Raw genomic sequence first — 18608 nt, 5'->3', positions numbered from 1 at the left:
TTAGTAAGGCACAGTGTAGTTTACTACAAGGGCATCCCAGTGCTACTGAATATAAAATACTGAACAGAGATGCAGTTGGTAACATAGCAGCCGTCCAGCTTTCTTCATCCTTGTTTTTATGCAAGCTTCCTTTAGGACAGTTTAGGAACTGTACATAGGCTTTGGTTAGAAGGAGAAACTAAGGCATAGGTAAGGGATGGGTCATGGAATTCAGACCTGTGTTCCCATTCCCATAACGGGAATTCATTGGCAGCAGCAAGTGCTGCATATTCAGAGCTCTTCTTTTAGTTACAGTTTCGGGTAGCAACCAAATCTGGATCATACGTAATGCAGCTGAGACTTCCTTTATGGTATAGTTTCAGCAGCATAGACCTTATGGATTTAAAATATTTTATAGCTAAATCAAGGTACTAGTTCATTGCAGAATTGGGTTTTCTCCACCATTAGCAGGATTTTTCCATACCTGAAAAACTGTCTTTGTCCAAAGCCATGAGGTTTCTTGCCTGGTAGACGTAACAGCGAAGATGGTACGTATATACTCCTGTATCAAATAAATAAAGAGTACAACTGCATTATACATGCTTCTTTTCTGTAATGAAGATATCTTGAGTTTATAAAAATGCCTTACTCATTTTAACTCAAGCACAAAGACTGTAGCAACATTTCGGCTTTTTTTTTTTCTACTGACAAGTGTACTAAGACCAGCAAGCTAGCACCTGAGAACATTTGTTCCAGCACAACTTAAAGCAGAAATGAAAAAAAACCCAAACCAAACACTAATGCTATTTTTCACCATATGATCATCAAAAATTCTTCTATTCAAAGATTCGTGTTTGAAATGTTGTGATAATCCAGCTCCTCCAAAGAGAATCAAGAGCCAGGCACTTCTGTGCTTGATTTAAGTATTCACTGCAGCACTTGCAGAGACCTGAGAGTTTCGTATTTTTAGCTATTAGATCTAGAAAATAATTCCAATTGTAACTTTGCCTCTTTGGCTAAAAAGTAAAAAAAAAAAAAAAAAAAAAAATATGAGCAAGGTGGAACAGCTTAAACAAGAAGATGCAAGAGTGGCCCAAACCCAGGACAGCACGTGGTTAAGTTACTACAGGTTTTCTTTAAATGATGTCAGCCCTTCCTTGGGAAAATCTTAGCTGCTCATAGCCTCAATGAGTTGAAAACTCTGAACTCTGGTAGGAAAAGGTGCCACTTTCCTCCTATTGTGTTCATTATTAAAAAGAAACCATAATAATCTTCCTCAGCTTCTGAAAAACAAGATTTAAGATCTAGGCACCCATTCCCAGCAGGGAGACCAAGTTCTGCAGAGTCCAAACAAAGACAAGCCTTAGCAGTGGATTGGATTGGCTTCTATTCTTGTTAACTAACAAACACTGGTGGCTCCCATCTCAGTGTCCCTGCTTTTGTGAATCCCATTACAGTGATTCCAAGGCATTTAAAGCCAATCCAGGTTGGCAAAGTTACAGTTTTGTTCACTTTGCCAACTCAACTACATGGTCTTACTGCTTCCTCTGATCGGGCATTTATCTGACCCTCAATTGAGCTGGTTAAGTGAGCTAAACCAGCAAAAAATTAACCATTCAGACATCTTCTCTGCTGGCTTAACTCCCTGTATTGTTATGGAGGGACCCTAATGCTAAAAATGCATCATTTGAGAAAGCCTAAAATTCAGGTACTGCAATAGTTAGCTTTAGAATTCCTGTCCAGTACAGGTTTTAAAAATGTCTGCATGACAGTGGGCTGAAATACTGAAATGACTAACTGAATTTCTTCTTTCAACAGCCTAAATACTGCCCAATCAAGGACTAGACAGTAATGGTACCAGAAGGTAAGCCTAGACGTGAAACACAAATAATAACAATTCTGTTTGAGACCAGGAAGAAATGGACATGATTTTTAACAGGAATTGTTAAAGAACCTACTGTCAAAGTAGCAGGAAACAAGTGGTGTGTTGGCACCAAACACTTTTGTTGCTGACTCCTTGTTTTTTTCTGAATTCTTCCCTTCTCCGTCATCAACACTATTATCTGCTCCCTGAAGTTATATACAGAAAAAAAGTTACTCAGTATTTACAAATATAGAAGGAACTTGATTAAAGTGGACTGTGTGTGGGAATATATTGGTTTCAGTCTTTCCTCTAGGACAAGGAGAAATTTACTTTCCTGAGTAAATGTACTTTAAAGATGTTTAGTCATGTCCAAAGGTAATTTCTTGATGTCATCAAAGCTGTGCAGAAATCAGATCCAGTCATTTAAGCTTACGATCCAAAATGTCTTTTTCCTAGCAATATCCCAGGACATATAGTCACAAAAGAAACCGAAATAGGAATTTTTAAACTCTGTGGAACCAAATTAAGTGGGGAAAGAAAAAGCTATCGGTGAATCATGGATTGCCATTTGGTGCAAAAAAGAGAACAAACCAAGAAAAAAAGTGCAAATTTTTGTTAATGTTATACAATCAGAATCATTATTTTAGAAAAAACAATGTAGCTCTCTCATTATTTGCTCCAGTTTGCATTTTGGTAAATAGAACTTATCTATGAAGCTGTTTTAATGTGAAAACTTGAGGAATAATTAGATTCTGATCATCTATTTATGACACATGATGTTCTGGCTTCTCCAGCACTTTGCTATCCTTTCCTGTGTGTGGTTGTTTATATATACAAATATTAACCAGGAGCAGCTATCTCAGTGCCTGTTGTTTCTTGTGTTGATGCTAATGCATCTAAATTCTGTGTGTGAACAGCTTGAGCTACCTTGTCACTTTACTTCACAGGAGGGTCATGTGGAAATTTGGCCTTTTGCACTAAATCTCATGTAATGTAATAGGAAAATTTTTTGAAAAATAAAGTAATAAGGGTGTAATGAAGGAGTCTCTACTCTGACTTTAATGGTTCCTTTCAGACTCTACACAATTTAAACAATATAAACTGTACTAGTTCCTCAGTTATATAGCACTCAAACAATTCAGGGACTAAAATAGCTGATACACATAACTGTTTATTTACTGTAAGTTAACGTATTGAACTTTTGAAGACTTTTTTGATACTCTGCTGCTTACCAAAGCACCTTCAAGTTTAAAGATAGCTGCTGCACCATGTGTCTCTGAGGGAGCCATTTTTCGTCTCCATCGTCTTCGACGGAAAGTATCAGAACTGCGTTGTTTCCAGTGAAATTTCCAACCAATCAAGGAAGCGTATTCCCATCCTTCTTGATCTTCATATGATGGCATTCCCTGGAAGACATAAATCTTTATTACTGATAGTGGTGGTGTCCTGGTTTTGGCTGGGATATAGTAGTTTTTCTTCCCGGTAGCCGGTGCAATGCTATGTTTTGGTTTGAGAATAATGCTGATAACATATTTTAGTTGTTGCTAAGTAGTGCTTACCCTAAGTCAAAGACTTTTCAATCCCTCATGCTCTGCCACTAAGGAAGGGCACAAGAAGCTGGGAGGGAGACAGCCAGGACAGCGGACTCAAACTATCTAAAGGGATATTCCATACCACAGCATGTCATGCCCAGTGTATAAACTGGGGGGTTACCTGGAAGGGACTTATCACTGCTTGGGTATCAGTCAGTGGGTGGTGAGCAACTGTATTGTGTGCCACTTTTTTTATTTTTGGGGAGGGGGCAGGGTTTATTCCTTCTTCTCTATTTCCTTTTATTATTGTTGTTATTATTATTGTACTACTATTATTACATTTTACTTTTACTTCAATTACTAAACTGTTCTCATCTCAACCCATGGGTTTTTACATTTTTTTGTTACAGCTCTCCTCCCCACCCCACAGTTGGAGGGAGTGAGTGGGTGGCTGCATGGTACTTAGTTGCCAGTTGGGGTTAAACCACAACAGTCCTTTTATAAATGTAATGAAAAAACTCAGCACTTGCTCTGGCAGGCATATCCCTTTATAAACCAAAGCTGGAAACATCAGTTTACAAAAAGATGAAGAAAAGGAGTATAATGAAAACATGCAGCCTCTGACTGCATCTCTCTTCTGCTTACCCTTCCTGCTGTTACTGGTTGAGCTGGATCCCTCTTACGTTTCCGCACCAGTCTTCGTCGTCGATGTGTATGGTACATTTTCTCTGCAGCAACCCATGACTTTGGTTTAGTGTCCGGAGGAATAGTAATTCCATATTCCCATCCTGAAATTGATTAATTGGTACATTTCAAAAACACAAGCAAGATAGAAAAAGAAAAGCATGACTTCACAAAAAAAGGAAACCAATTACTGCTACTAATCCACATCTGACAGGCCTGCTCCTAACCACTGGACTGCATTAACTTTGACCTTGGGAAAAACATTTTTGAAACTTATTTAAAATAAGGATGGGCTCTATTTTCAGGCACACTGTTTATACATGGAGTTTTCCCAACTGGAACCTCTCATCCACTGTTGTTTACATTAGCCCCTTTTTTTTTTTTCATTTTCAAGGCTTTTGGCTCAAAATTGTCATCTGCTGCTGCAGCTAAGATCAATGTACAGTTTCTTAGAATATGTGATTCTCTCTCTAGTAGGCACTTATAAATGAATTTATTACATAGACAGTTCAGAAGACTTGTCCATTTTGACCCAAGAAAGGCTCAATGAGTGAGTTCGATAGAACAGTGTTTAAAATGGAAACAGAAAAAGATGCTGACAGAGAACACTTCCCAAATGTAATTTTATCTGATTCCTCAAGCAACTGTTATCCAAATATTTCCTTGACGTTCTTCCATAGGGCATACGCTCAGGACATTGTTACAGTCTTGACATGTGCTCTCCTTCAGCATAGACTATGACAGATTGTCCTAATAATCAGCAAATAATCAGTAGATAAACAGTAAATCTTACCATGCTCATCCACTGCTCGATTTAAATCAGATTTCCAAGCATCATCTTCCCACATCCACCCAAGAGGACATGTGAACTCACGTGGCGGTGGAGCTTTTTCTCCATTCTTTTATGTAGGCAAAACATAACAGTTCTGTGCATTAATAGATTAAATATAGAATCATAAAATCATAGAATAGTTAGGGTTGGAAAGGACCTTAAGATCATCTAGTTCCAACCCCCCTACCATGGGCAGGGACACCTCACACTAAACCATGTCACCCAAGGCTCTGTCCAACCTCGCCTTGAACACCACCAGGGATGGAGCATTCACAGCTTCCCTGGGCCACCCATTCCAGTGCCTGTGTAGCAAATCCTAGAACTCCTTCTCTTAAACCTCCACTTATGCAGTGAAAAGTATCATTCTCACCACATCTGTGTAACTTTCTTCAGCTGCTTTCCATTCCCCTCCAGGATAGCGACTCTCATTTTCATATACTTCATCAGTAAATTCAGTATGACCAGCATCAGCTTCAGTTAACAAACTGCAAATTCAAAGCAAATACATTACTAAACCAAATGCATTTTAGTTAGCTACAGAGAACATACAGAAACAAAGTACAGAATGTGCACACATGCTGCAATTCTGGATTGTCCATGTTTGTGAAGTTCTATTTATTAACAGAGTACAGGGTATCCCTTATCTATATGATGGCTACTTATTTCCCTAGAATGTCTGCCTAAAATTGAAGCAACTCCTGTAGTAGTAAGCAATAGGAGGAATATTACTCATATAATCAGTGACTAGCAGGAGTATTTTAACTGCTGTGTTATTCAGGATCTGATTTCAACAATTATTCTTAGAAAAAAAAAAAAAAGGGAATCACATATTTAAATGTAGGAAAACCAAAACTGCACACAAGATTTATATGCGTCTGATTAGCTATGACCTAAAATTTGGCAATGTACTTCATTTTTTTTCCCCTTTATGCTGTTGACAAGACAAGCAATCAGTTGGCTAATATTTTTCTAACTTGTAGGTAAAAGAAACAAGAGAACATTAAATCAAATAGAATAGCCACGATTTCCATTTACTGGGATTCAGAAAGCACGAAAGGCTGTTCTAAAATGCCATCTTCTGGTCAAATAGAGCCATGCAGATTATTTTTCAATGATGCAATACTTACGCATTGTAACACTAGCATTTATTTCATTATCTGAGAAAATATCTTCATGTCTGTTATTGCTTTTCTTCATGCCATACTACTAATTGTAATAAAAACTATGCATTGAATATGAAAATAAACCCATCCATTCATACCTACAAACTGATGCTGTTTTAAAATGCATCAAATAATAGCACATATTTTTCTGCCCAGTTTTTCTACAACAAAAGTCCGGTATTTTTTTTACCACCAGAACACATAATTTAAAATAGGCTGAACCTGTTAAGAAAAGAGAAAACAATCTCTTTCTCATGCTGGCTTTTGTTTATGAAACTAATTATTTACCCAGTGTGGTTTAAAGTCTGGCAACATAAATAGCTAAACTCTCGGGAGGTGAAAACCTCTGACAGAGCAAGACTGAACCTGCTAGAGCTGGGGGAGTATTAACACCTCAGGAATTCAGTCTGCCAGGAGAGGAATTATCATATGGCAAGCACCACAACCTCAGGCTCTGAAAACAACCATTGTCTTGAGTCAGTTTTAGAAATAACCTGTGACAGCTGCCCTCATTAAACAATGGAACTTCTCAACATTTAGTGAAATAAACACAAAAAACATCCACTGTATGTGAATGACCATGCAAATCCTGTAATGGTGTTATTTTACTTTTTTAAAAGGTTATTAACTAGCTTTGATTATTGGCTGTTTTTTGGTGTCCTAGAAAGATCAGCTTAAAACCTCTTTCTCAGCCAAGAAAACAGATACGAGCTTTCTACTCCACACTCTGAGATTAAACTCCTTTATTCCTGCCCTAAACTCCGTTAGTCCTGACATAAAATAAAAAATATCTGACCTTCTCTCAGGATCAACAATCCATTCTCCTTCCCACTCCCAGCCCTTTGGGGGTAGAAAGTACTCTCTTTTCAGCTTGATTTTTCCTGTGACATCCGAAAACTTGTGGCGACCAACGAGTCCTGAGGTACCCCATTTTCCAAAAAGAAGAGCCTGATTTTCATACTGTTTGAGAAGAAAGAAAAAGTCAGGACTTTTGGAATAATTAAAAGCTTTTAGGAAGGGAGATGAAAAACAAACAAACAAACAAAGACATTTATGTAACTGTTGAAAATGAAACATTCTACTGTACCATTCCCTTTTCTGAAATTAAGTACTCCTTTCCCACATTACTCTGCAATGTAATCATTAATTTATTTCTTCTTTTTCATCTATGCTGTCTGGCAAACAATGATTCTACTGCTAAACAAAACTGTCTTAGTTGAATGCCTCTGTAGAGCTACAGGCAAACTTCCTCCAAATTAAAGCTTTGTTAAACAAAATTCAATTACATTATTCAAATGAGTTTCTTCTGTTCCCTAAATGTATGATCCTCTCATTCTTTTCCATCTCAAATCTCTTATTTATAATCTCTTCTTTCATAACATGTAAAACTGATTTATAGTCTTATCATGGAAGCTACTGGGGACATAATTCTGATGTCAGCCCAGTTTATACAGTATATTTCCTTTTATGCTAATGGAATTATTTGTAATTTATGATGGTCTTAAGTTTTCTGCTCTTATTCTTGTAAGATTGTGGGACTGATGTTTGAAGAGCAAAAAATGAAATATTCAATAGCTTCTTTATACTTAAATAATGGCTTTAAATATCCATTGTCTATTTTAAGTGACCTATGACAATACTACTAAACATTAAAACATAGAGGCAATAGTGATACAAGCCTCTGTAAAAATGTCTTGTTTCATTAGCTATTATACTGATACTGGATTGTATGCAGCATTAGGTGATGTGGCATATAGAAGACATCTGATGCTTACCATTATCATTCAAAATCTCTATTATACTCTTGGGACTATTTCAAGCATTTTATTCCAAAGTTGTTAACCTTACCATTGAAATGTTTATTATGGCCTTTTGTCAGCAAAATCTACTGGGTTTGACCATTTTTTCTTAGAATCATAGAACAGTTAGGGTTGGAAAGGACCTTAAGATCATCTAGTTCCAACCCTCTGCCATGGGCAGGGACACCTCCCACTAAACCATCTCACCCAAGGCTCTGTCCAACCTGGCCTTGAACACTGCCATGGGCAGGGACACCTCCCACTAAACCATCTCACCCAAGGCTCTGTCCAACCTGGCCTTGAACACTGCCAGGGATGGAGCATTCACAACTTCCTTGGGCAGTTTACTGTTTTGTAACAGTAAATTTTCTACTGCTACAAAAGAACCATTATTAAGCAAAAAAACTTGTAACCAGTATCATTTGTAGAAGTGAAGAAGCAATTAAAATAAAATGGTTATTCACATGCCAAACATAATAGTCTAGATCCCAATCTTAATTACACTGATAAAAATCTAAAAGAAATGTCTTTGAAATCACTGGAGTTAACCAGATTTTTACCTGATTAACCAGTTCAGAATCTGCTCTGCTGAAGTTCATCTGGTAGGCACAATGGACTTGATCTTAATTGCCTTGAATGGGATCTAGTTGTTTTGGTATAATAAATACTATTTTCCCTTTCTTCCCAGCATGCAAAAATAAATATATGAAAAGAGCTCCAATTTAATTGAATTCCTAGCACTCACATCCAGGTTTAAAGTAAGAAAGCAATGATGGACATACCATTTCTGCAAAAACACTGAATGTTCCCTCTGCAAAGCTATTGAACTTCTTTTCAACTGCACTGAGCCCAAGCCAAATGTTAATTCGCAACTCCACAGGCATTTTGACATCTTTGGTCTTGTCCTGTGGGTACTGGCACAGGAACAAAAAAGTTACTTTTTGTTATGTTATGCAGGTATTGCAGCTTTCAGTAAAATATACACAAGAACACAGAGATATGATAATATGATTTATGACATGATTTATTTATCTCTTCCTATACTGCATTTCCTCAAAAGCCAGTAATACAGTTCAGGAAGGAAACATTCTTTAAATGGTACCTGCCTAGGGCATATAAAAACCAAACATAGTAACAGTAGCATTGCCCCTGTTCCGGCATATTCTCTCCCAGGTTTTATCCAGCTGGGAGTTTTTAGTTATGAACAAACTTTAAAATTCAATGTGGATGTTAGCGTTTCTCATCAGGAGACCCTGGAAATGGAGAGGTTAGTCAGAATGGTTCACTAAATGTAGAAGTAATGCATCACAACACGCATGATAAGGAGGCTTGCATGAAGAACATGATATAGGCTTGTCTGCATTGAATCAATGTAACTACCAGTACCCTGACAAACTTTAAATGCTACTGTTCTGATCGGCTTTTTTTTTCTGCTTAAGTTTAGTCCAATTGAAGACAATACAAACTTAAATGGAAAAAGACATTCCTATTCACGAGTAAGACTCAATGCAGACAGACATACTACAGAACTTTTGGGTGTAGAGATGCTCTATATTACATGCAGAAAGCCATCCAAAACTTCTAATAGGCTTTTAGAACTTCTCTGACTTACACTATTTCTTATAAAAGTCTCCATTCATGTCCAGCCCCTAACCACCAACCCCAGTGACACTTTAAAAGTCCTGTCATGATTGTGAGCTCTTTAAGGAAAGTCTCAGGTTCTGATTCTGTTTCTAACTGGCTTATGATGAACTTGACGTTACAATTTGTGATATTGTGAAGAAGCTATATGCATTTGGTTTTTAATCTGTCCTGAGTTTTGGCACCTCATTGGTCATAGTTTGTTTGCATGTTTCATGCTCATGTCAGAAGGAATCACAGTTTAGGGAGTTAATGTTAATTAATATTTAAGGGTGTGTGTGTGAAATAGTACCTTTAAGAAGATTGTTTGGGTCTTTCCACAATATTTACCAGATGATTCAGGGCTTGTTGTGGAATAAAGTACTTGGTGTGCAGGAACACGAGCATAAGCCAGTCTTTTCTCCCCTCGGATCATCCATATGATTACATCAGGCATACTGTTTTGTGGCTGTGGATTGTTTGTGGGGAAAAGAAAGTTAAAATCAGTAATTAATAGATGTTAAACTAGTCCAATGCTTAGATAACAGAAACATAAATTAGGATTTATGTTGAAAGATTTATCACTTAGAATCAATAATTAACATGGATTTATGACAGAGAAAATTGTTTTTCTTGCAAGTAACACAATATGTAGTTCTGAAATAACCACTGAAATAACACTGAGACTGTTGGAAAGCAAGTAAGTTCTACTAAGAAAAAAACCAGTTCTTCTACCTCTTTCTGATTTTTCTAGACACATTTTGTATCTCAGTTCCTATACGGTGACTAAAGTGACTAATCCCAAATGCTAATGCTTTGGATTGACCTGCTACATATTTAAGGGCTTGTAGTGCTTCCATGTTAGGGGTAGATAACCATAAGCCTTTTAGCAGAAGGCAGAAACAGCCTACTACCTTTTTGCAGCTTTGTGCACATCCTTTTATGCGAGGTGCAAGTCTCTCAAATTAATTGCTCTTTTTTTTTTTTTTTTTTAATCAGTCACTTTTCAAAGCAGAAGTGACAAAGGGAAAATAAACCTTGTTGTGAAAGCCAATTCTGAGATAACCAAGAAAAATAAAAACTGAAGATATTGCTGGAAATTTTAAAAAACAACATAGAAACAAACAGATTTAACTCTGTTGGAAGTCAATTACTAGGGATAACAAGCTGCAGAAGTACAACATATACACTGCGGCCCCTGAACCAGCCCTGTGACTTGCAATCCTGGGAGAAAGGAAAGTACCGTCACTTTAAACTGAATGGAGTCTATTCTACAATTCACAGAGCGGTTATTTCCCAACATGCATTCACTGACAGATAACACACTAAAACATTGTATTTAAGTAAATCCTAATTACAGAGAAGAACATGTTTACTTTCAAAGCATCTAAAATTACTGTTCTAAGGAGAGTGGATATTGTCTGATCAGCAGTGAACATTACACTAGTTTGTGTCAAATAGCTATATCTAAACCAGTACTGTATAGTACTAACCTCTTCACTCAGTTGCATTAATCTATCCAACCAATCCTCAATTTCTGTCAGAGTGGCTTTCACATCAGTAGCTTCATTTCTCATCCTTGCTGCTGCTTCTCCAATCTGTTTGAGAGACCTCAGACGCAGTTTTTCAATCTGAGTGTCAAGGACTGTAATATTAGATCTGCCTTCTATGAGGGGAAATGGTTTACTGAAAATAGAATATTTATTATGGTTAATAATCTAAATGGATTTTATTTAGCCACACCTGAAACACAGATATTCATACAGTGGCATACAGATTGGGTGCTATTATTTCCTGTGATTAAAACCCACCAGAATAGTGCTATAGCATCTCTTTCTGGAAAGATTTCCATCTGACAAAGTGTTTACAGTAAGCAAGGGAAAGGCTGTGCTTACACAACAAGCACCAGTGTACAATAGCTTGAGGTATATGCTTTAATCTAACTGCTGCTAACCAAACCAAGCAAAGCACCTTTCCCTATACATTCAAAATAGAAAATTATTGTCTGAGAATGTTCACCTGAAAGATGAAATTACTGCCTTCAGAACAAGTTAGGTTGCTTTCCGTCACTAGAAACTGTAAATTCTCAGAAACTCAATATACAAATATGGCTTGTGTCTATGACTAGAGTTATCTAACCCTCTGGCATGAAAACATCAAAAAACTCTTAAAAGAAATCCATGACATGGAACTTCTGAGTCACCAGAGGGCAGAATAACTCTTCAAAGGAACCAAAAAGTCCTATAGCATCACAGTAGAGCCCAGGAAAAATAAGCTTTGGTGGATGTTTGGAGGATGTTTGAGGAAAAGGGGACTTTTCAAAGATCAATGACTAAGGATAAAGGGATAGCCCTTTAACTGAGTTTATTGAGAGCTCTTTAATATAACACACACACACAAAAAATTAGTTCCCTAAACAGTGCCTAGTTTGAAAAGACTGACTCTTCTCTGACCTATTTTTAATGACAAGCAATGCAATTCTAAGGGCTTTGATTCTGCAAGACCTTGATACTGACTTATACATTCACCACTTAGTTCTACTAAGCTGAATGAAGTGCCACCTGCCCTGGGTGCAAGTACTTACACATGAATCAAATGTACCAGATCAGAACTTCCAGAAAGTCTCCTTAGTTTAGGTTTAAACAGTGCACTGAAAACTCTCTCAAACTCCTAAAACTCATTTGAACACATGACAAGGAAAATTGGTTCAGGAATTCAATACAGGGAATTATGTCTTTGACAGAGTTTTAGAAGTCTGCTAAAAAAAGCCCATAAGGAGAATTGTACCCTATGAACAACAGAAAGCTCATTTTGTTGACATACCTAGGTGCTATTGCTCAGTAACTGTTCAGTAATAATATATTTTACAAAATTACAAACTGAATTAATAACTGCAGATGTACGTCAGGAGGATGAGCTGACATAATTGATATAAACCCTGAAGTTCCTACACTCACTAGATGGCTCCATGTGACTGTAGTTTGCCCTTCTCCTCTTGCTTTCCTGAAGTATGTCTGGTTTTCCACTTTCTTCTAGATCACAGCAGGTATTCTATCAGATTACTAGTTTATATTTTGACATAATCTATCATATAATTCTTTGCTAGTATACACTGATCTCCACTGTTAACTTTTCCCTTTGTTCACATTCATATTAGCTCTACAGCTTGATAATTTTTGTTCTCCCATTTCATGTTCTCTGTTATTTCCTCTAACCGATAATAACTGTTTTCTCATTTTCTTTTTCCTGCGCGGTTTCACTACCCACCTGTTTAATGTTTTTCAAGTGTCTCTCCCCAGTTTGATGTTTCCTCCTATTAATGTCTCTTTCACATATGATCCCTTCCTCTCTATTTAGAGTTTATTCTCCTTTAGAAACCTAAGTGCTGTCTCCTATCACCTTCTCTGGACATTCCCACACGTTCAGACGTGTTGATTAAAGGCTTATTCCAAAATATAATCTTAATGGCCCTTAAGCTCTAAATAGCTTAATTTATTTTTTTTTTCCTGGGCTTATCAGTAAATTACAAAATTTCTTCCCTCTTCAGTTTCAGAAATAACATTGAAACATGGGCAAATAAAAAATACACAAGGAATTCTATACAAGGCAAGAGGGCAGAAAAGCAGCAGAGATTCACAATTTGACATTTTCAGAACAGTCCTGCCTTAGATTTTTTTCAAGACATGCTGCTTTATTACTGTCAGTGACTAAGACAAGGGAGAATTGCAGAACTAAACAGGAGACTTCACTGGCAATATCCATGATGTTTTATTACTTTCAGAGACTTCTGGAATTCCAGCGCTCAGGCTAGTTCAGAAGGGTAATCAGTTTTATTGTCCTCAGGGTTTGTTTTCTGACTTAGCAAGGGCAATAGAAAATATTCTGAGCAGGCCTAGAATGATAACGTAAGAGATAAAAAAGGTACTTTTACCTTATATCTTCTGTAAGTTCATCAATTAGCTTCAACCACATCTCAGCTAATAGGTTTTCAGAAATTTTAGCCTGCATTCCTGATTTTAAGGTGGCTAAGTTGGATTGCTGAGGAATTTAAAAGAAAAGGATTTGCATTGAAAAGCTTCAATTGTGGTATATATGGTCAATATCAGTTTCAATACTTTAACTTACTTATTTGGACGTATACAGACCAAATAAAAAAAGACTCAGATGCTCAAACTTGATTCATATTTAACAGCACTATTCCCATGTTCTTTTTCAATGTATTTAACAATACATGATATTGCACCTAGCTTCCAAAGCAAATAACAGTTCTTCAAACTTAACATGCCCCTAACCAATACCGAGTACTCTTCCTCCCTGTGGGAATTCCCTGCAGATTCAAGCAGGAGTGTGTTGGGCCTTGCCTGAATACAGACCTATGAATAGCAGTGCCATTTGTTACACTGAGCTATGTTTAATTTTTGAATAGCAAAAAAGGAGGGAAAAGTTTTCAGAAAGCTGTTTCATAATTTTGTGAAAAAGTAACTTTTTTTATTACACCTCTAAGTGAAAAAAGTAAATATGGAAAGCACATCAGCGAAGGAAAGATCTTAAGTGTCTTACCAGTCTTTCAGCCATGTTTAGGATTACATTCACAGGGTCTAATCTATGACTTATATCCTCCCAAAAGGAAGTCAGTGTAACAACTGGCTTTGTGTTTGCCCATGGCAAGTAGTAATAATAATTACCTGGTGTGAAAACATTCGTATGTTAGGGTTAGAATTAGTCAGGAATACATACTGTACACTGCACAAGTTGCTGTATTTATTTCATCTATGTACTACAATTTATTAAGAACGAACAAGCTACTCCAAGCCTGTCAAAGACTTTTTCAGCCAATGCAGTGTCTGTTAGTGGCAAAATTTTACTTCAAATTCTTTCAAAATCCAATGGATTTTTTTGATAAATTATCTGTTAACATGTTTATTATTTTTTCCTCAGAACTTATCAATGCAGACAGCATATTAATAAGTGTATATCTGAAATAAAATATTCAAATACTTATTTTTCAGAGTAAACCTGATTACTTCACTTGATACATAGATCCTCTGCCCCCCACCTCTTACTGTTTGCAGTTTATAAAAAAGTTATAGCCAAAATATATTTTCCTGTGATTTAGCTAGGCTGTTTTCTTCTAGGCTGCCCAACACCTGGATTAAAAACAGGTTTTTATTTTATTCTAAATTAGCATGTTCAAAGGGTATTTTTCCTATTTAATCCTTAGGTTTTAGATACCTTTTTTACTTGCCAATTTTCCTGTGCAAATCTAGTACACAGACAAAAGATTTCACTGAATTCTGTGGAAATATCTTTAACAACCTCAGTAGGCTTTGCAGCATGTATTCCATAAATGAAACTTCATCTCAAAGGCTGTGAAGAGCCACATGACTTTTCTGTCACGTTTTTCAATAATTTTTAGTAGTCAGGGCTGTCATTCCAAAGCTATAAAATAGCGCCTCAAAATTTTACATCGTTATATCCCCATACCAGTAGCATCCTTACCATCAAAAACAGCACGACTGTACTGAGTTGTTGATGCCAAAGGTTTACAGGTAGTATCAAACTTGTTGCCATAGTTACCAATGCTCACTTCAAACTGGATAGGCTCACCGGTGTCTTGCAGCATGGTAGCAGAATGAAACACAGCAGCCAAGCAGAACTTTCGTCTGCGCTGGTATTTCTACAAGAAGAAACTTTTTAGCTGTATTTCAATATTTGTTAAACAGGATCCACAACTATAGCAAACACCAGCAATTTCTAAATGGAAATAAAAATGTTATTACTTTTACTACTGTGACGAGAAGCAACCAAAAAGATATGTATATAATAAATTACTGTATTTGAGATTATAAAAATGTTTCAAGTTAATATTTCATGCCAAAAGGGTATGACATTTTTTAGCCACATTATCAATAATCACCTCCCTCAATTCTGAGATTCAACTCAACTGTTTCAGCCAAGGCACATCTCCATTACCAACACTGACAATAAAACAAGGAGTTACCTCAACAACCAGTAAGTCATCATTAGGAATCATCTCTAACTTTTTGTTGTTAGCAGGTTTGCTTTCAAGTATTGTAGATAGTTCAACCAGAATTCTCCCTCTGTAAGCAACTCCTTCTCCCTGCAACATAGTTACATATTGAATGCAATTTTATATATTTCTCCTAAAGTAGCATGCTTTTCCTTAGTTACACATTATTCTGGCTTCACTTAAGTGTTCTCGAAACTTCTTCAGAGGCACGAGTGTACATATTTGAACAAATGAAACAGAGCAGTTGGCTTTAATGAATGGTAGAAATGAGAAAAAAAAAATTTTCAAAACCAAGGAAATAAGAAATATAAATGCATGCAGAGATACAGGTAGTGAAAACCATCAAAACCACAGCTGCTCCTTCAAAAACACCTTTAAAACAAAACCCGATGAGAATGGAAATTATCATACTTCCTTCTTAATAATAAATAAAAAATATTATTCAAAATAAAAAGACCAAAAGGAGTGCAACGTGAAACAAAAAACTCCGAACATTATTTTGTTAAAACCAATCTGGTTTAATCCTTTAATTAAAAACAATGAGTAAAGAAACTGACCTTTCCAAAGTTTAATTCATCATATGGGTCTGGGAATCCAGTGTATTCTCTTGGACTTCCATAAAAGTTTAGGTAACAAGGCCCAAATGTTGGTAAAAAGCCAACTTCAGTTTCTCCAGTGTTTGCTAACAGAAAACATAACCAATATATCTTTGTTAATTAGCATTCAGAGCCAGAAAAACAATTAACATTACATCAGGACAATTGTTAGGTATTAGTTAGTTATTAGTAAAGTAAGAACACTTTATTCTCTGGGTATACTATATAAATTTAAAGTAATTACATCAATGACTGTACTTGCTCCTAACTTCCTTCTTCACTGTACAATACTTACTACATACTACTTCATGCAGTAAAAACCCCACAGAATAAACATAACTTCTGCCCCACTCCAAATATCAGGTTTCATTTATGTGAAAGAGTAATACACTCTATGTTAACAGAAAATAGATTTTCTAGAAACAAATGAAACTGAGTAAAACATTTGCAATCATTTAAATGCATAGGCCATTGTTTTAGCTAAACAGCTACAAAAAAGATACACACCATAGTGGGAAAAGCCCTACTGTTTACCACAGTTAATACTCCTGTTTTAATTTTTAGTGTTATTTTTCTGTGGTTGTTCTTCAGGGTAAAACAGACTACTGCAAACTCTAATCATAACTGCCACGGTGCACTGTTTCTCACAAACTCCCTTTTCAGTAAGCTAAAATTCATACAAGACAAAGTCTGCAAACTCAGTTAATTCTTAGTTAATTCCGATTACAATAAACTCTAATTTGTATATTATTCTTATTCCACGACTAACAAATTAAAAGCTCCCAATGTCTTAATCTAGAAAAAAAAAAAAACCATTAATAGGGATTTAGATATTTTTGTCAGTTTTAATAGCTAAGCTAGGAAACTGCACACCAAAGCTACTCTTTATTTTCCGATATTTAAGATATCTAAGAACTTGAAAACCCACTGTCATAATTTTGTATTTTTCAACAGTTTTCTGTTTTTTAGCAAAAATATATAGAGAGGTAAGCCTCGGTTATATTACTGCTGTTATCTTTTGGGTTTGCATTCATGCCTGGCAAATTTATTAGATGAATGAGATTCTGGAAAGCTCATTTTAGAGCTAATTGAAATTTATACTTAAGGGATTTAATTGTTCTTTCAGTAATTATCAAACACATGCCAACATTACTGACTGGCAAATTTGATGAGTAGTGCAAAGAAAATTAGAACACGGTAAGCAACATACATGCAGAAAAATACTGTGTAGTTTTGGGCAAACAGGAAAGATTCTATATTCTATTCCTTCTTGTATCTTAGCTTTTGTACTTGAACAAATGATCCTGGTATAAAAAAAGTGATGAGAATCGGGTTCTAAACCTTGCAACAGATACCACTTACAGTGATCTGCAGCATAAAGAATGATGCATTTATCATAGGAAAGGATGGCCGAGATAAGGAAGTGAAAATAAAGGGTTACGCCTTGCATGACTTGGCCACTGTGACCACTGAGTGACACAAATGGATAATGTAAATTATGTGATGTGTTGATGTCATTTCCTGCCAAGAGGAAGTCATATAAAATCTGCAAAATATAAAGATTTGCAGTTCTCTATTTTGCATTTGGATATTTTCACATCCTTACATCTGAATCAGATACAGATATAAATTTGAATGGAAAATCATTCAGATTCTTGATGGAATACTGTCCGATTTTTTTAAAAAGTCTAACACTGAACTGCTCACACTGGATCTCAATATGACTAGATTTAAGGTAGAGATGTGTGTTGAATTAATAGATTCACAACTTACTACTTCTAATAAACAGAATATGAATTTTTAAACGAAACAAACAAAAAAACCCAAGCTAAAAAAGCCCTCCCAAACCTGGAATGAAAAGAATATTTTTTGTAGGTTTTCTTTAAAATTAAATCGTTAACATTTAGAAGATGATCATGTATTTCAGAAAGTAATTCTGAAAAATTATTTCAGCTTTTGACTTAATATTACTTTATTAAGATAGTATTTATGCAGATGAATGTTTTTTACCTTTCAACTGCACTCCAATTGTATTTATTTCTTACTACATAAATATTTACCACAATATCTTTCAGAACTGGATGTCAGCCTAGACAGGTATGTAAAAAGCTGTCTCTCCAGGTTTTAACAGAATCAGATTTCATTTTCCAGACTTCATTTATATAGCTAGCTAAGCATAAGCAAAACAGCATTAATTATTTTAGGTAGTTATTTACTTCTGCAGGGCTCTGAAGCTGCAAATATAGTTACAGTCTCATAGCTAAATTAAAAATTGCAAGCCATTGTTAGACCAAGCACTTAATAATTAAAGCAACTGCATGCTCAACTCTAAACACAGCTTGAAGCACCAGCAAACAGAAATATTTTCAAACCAGTTCCAGTGCCAAAACTGTTTTATACAGTTAGTTACATTTGATACTTTTTAAATGTAGTGGTGAAGTCTTTTACACAATTATTAAAAAATGCTTTTTAAGATGATGGGTTTTCTTAGATAAGGCTTCTCAGTTT

At 35.9% G+C, this 18608-nt stretch overlaps 1 protein-coding gene across 4 annotated transcripts in view; it reads right to left on the bottom strand.

The window, feature by feature from the left end:
• Positions 1 to 18608, bottom strand: part of MYOF (myoferlin) — a 72920-nt gene that overhangs the window by 18651 nt on the left and 35661 nt on the right. For all 4 annotated transcript variants that reach the window (XM_065671916.1, XM_065671913.1, XM_065671914.1 and 1 more), the window contains exons 18-32: positions 16062 to 16186; positions 15475 to 15594; positions 14973 to 15150; positions 14034 to 14158; positions 13405 to 13511; positions 10967 to 11159; positions 9787 to 9942; positions 8636 to 8767; positions 6851 to 7014; positions 5262 to 5376; positions 4853 to 4958; positions 4021 to 4163; positions 3076 to 3249; positions 1938 to 2049; positions 464 to 541 (exon numbers count right to left, since the gene is read on the bottom strand). In XM_065671916.1, the coding sequence (XP_065527988.1) occupies positions 464 to 541; positions 1938 to 2049; positions 3076 to 3249; positions 4021 to 4163; positions 4853 to 4958; positions 5262 to 5376; positions 6851 to 7014; positions 8636 to 8767; positions 9787 to 9942; positions 10967 to 11159; positions 13405 to 13511; positions 14034 to 14158; positions 14973 to 15150; positions 15475 to 15594; positions 16062 to 16186 (2028 nt within the window). The remainder of the gene's footprint in view (positions 1 to 463; positions 542 to 1937; positions 2050 to 3075; positions 3250 to 4020; positions 4164 to 4852; positions 4959 to 5261; positions 5377 to 6850; positions 7015 to 8635; positions 8768 to 9786; positions 9943 to 10966; positions 11160 to 13404; positions 13512 to 14033; positions 14159 to 14972; positions 15151 to 15474; positions 15595 to 16061; positions 16187 to 18608) is intronic.

This window comes from Lathamus discolor, chromosome 3, assembly GCF_037157495.1.
Source record: "Lathamus discolor isolate bLatDis1 chromosome 3, bLatDis1.hap1, whole genome shotgun sequence".
NCBI lineage: Eukaryota > Metazoa > Chordata > Aves > Psittaciformes > Psittacidae > Lathamus > Lathamus discolor.
This window is presented reverse-complemented; position numbering and strand designations above follow the sequence as displayed.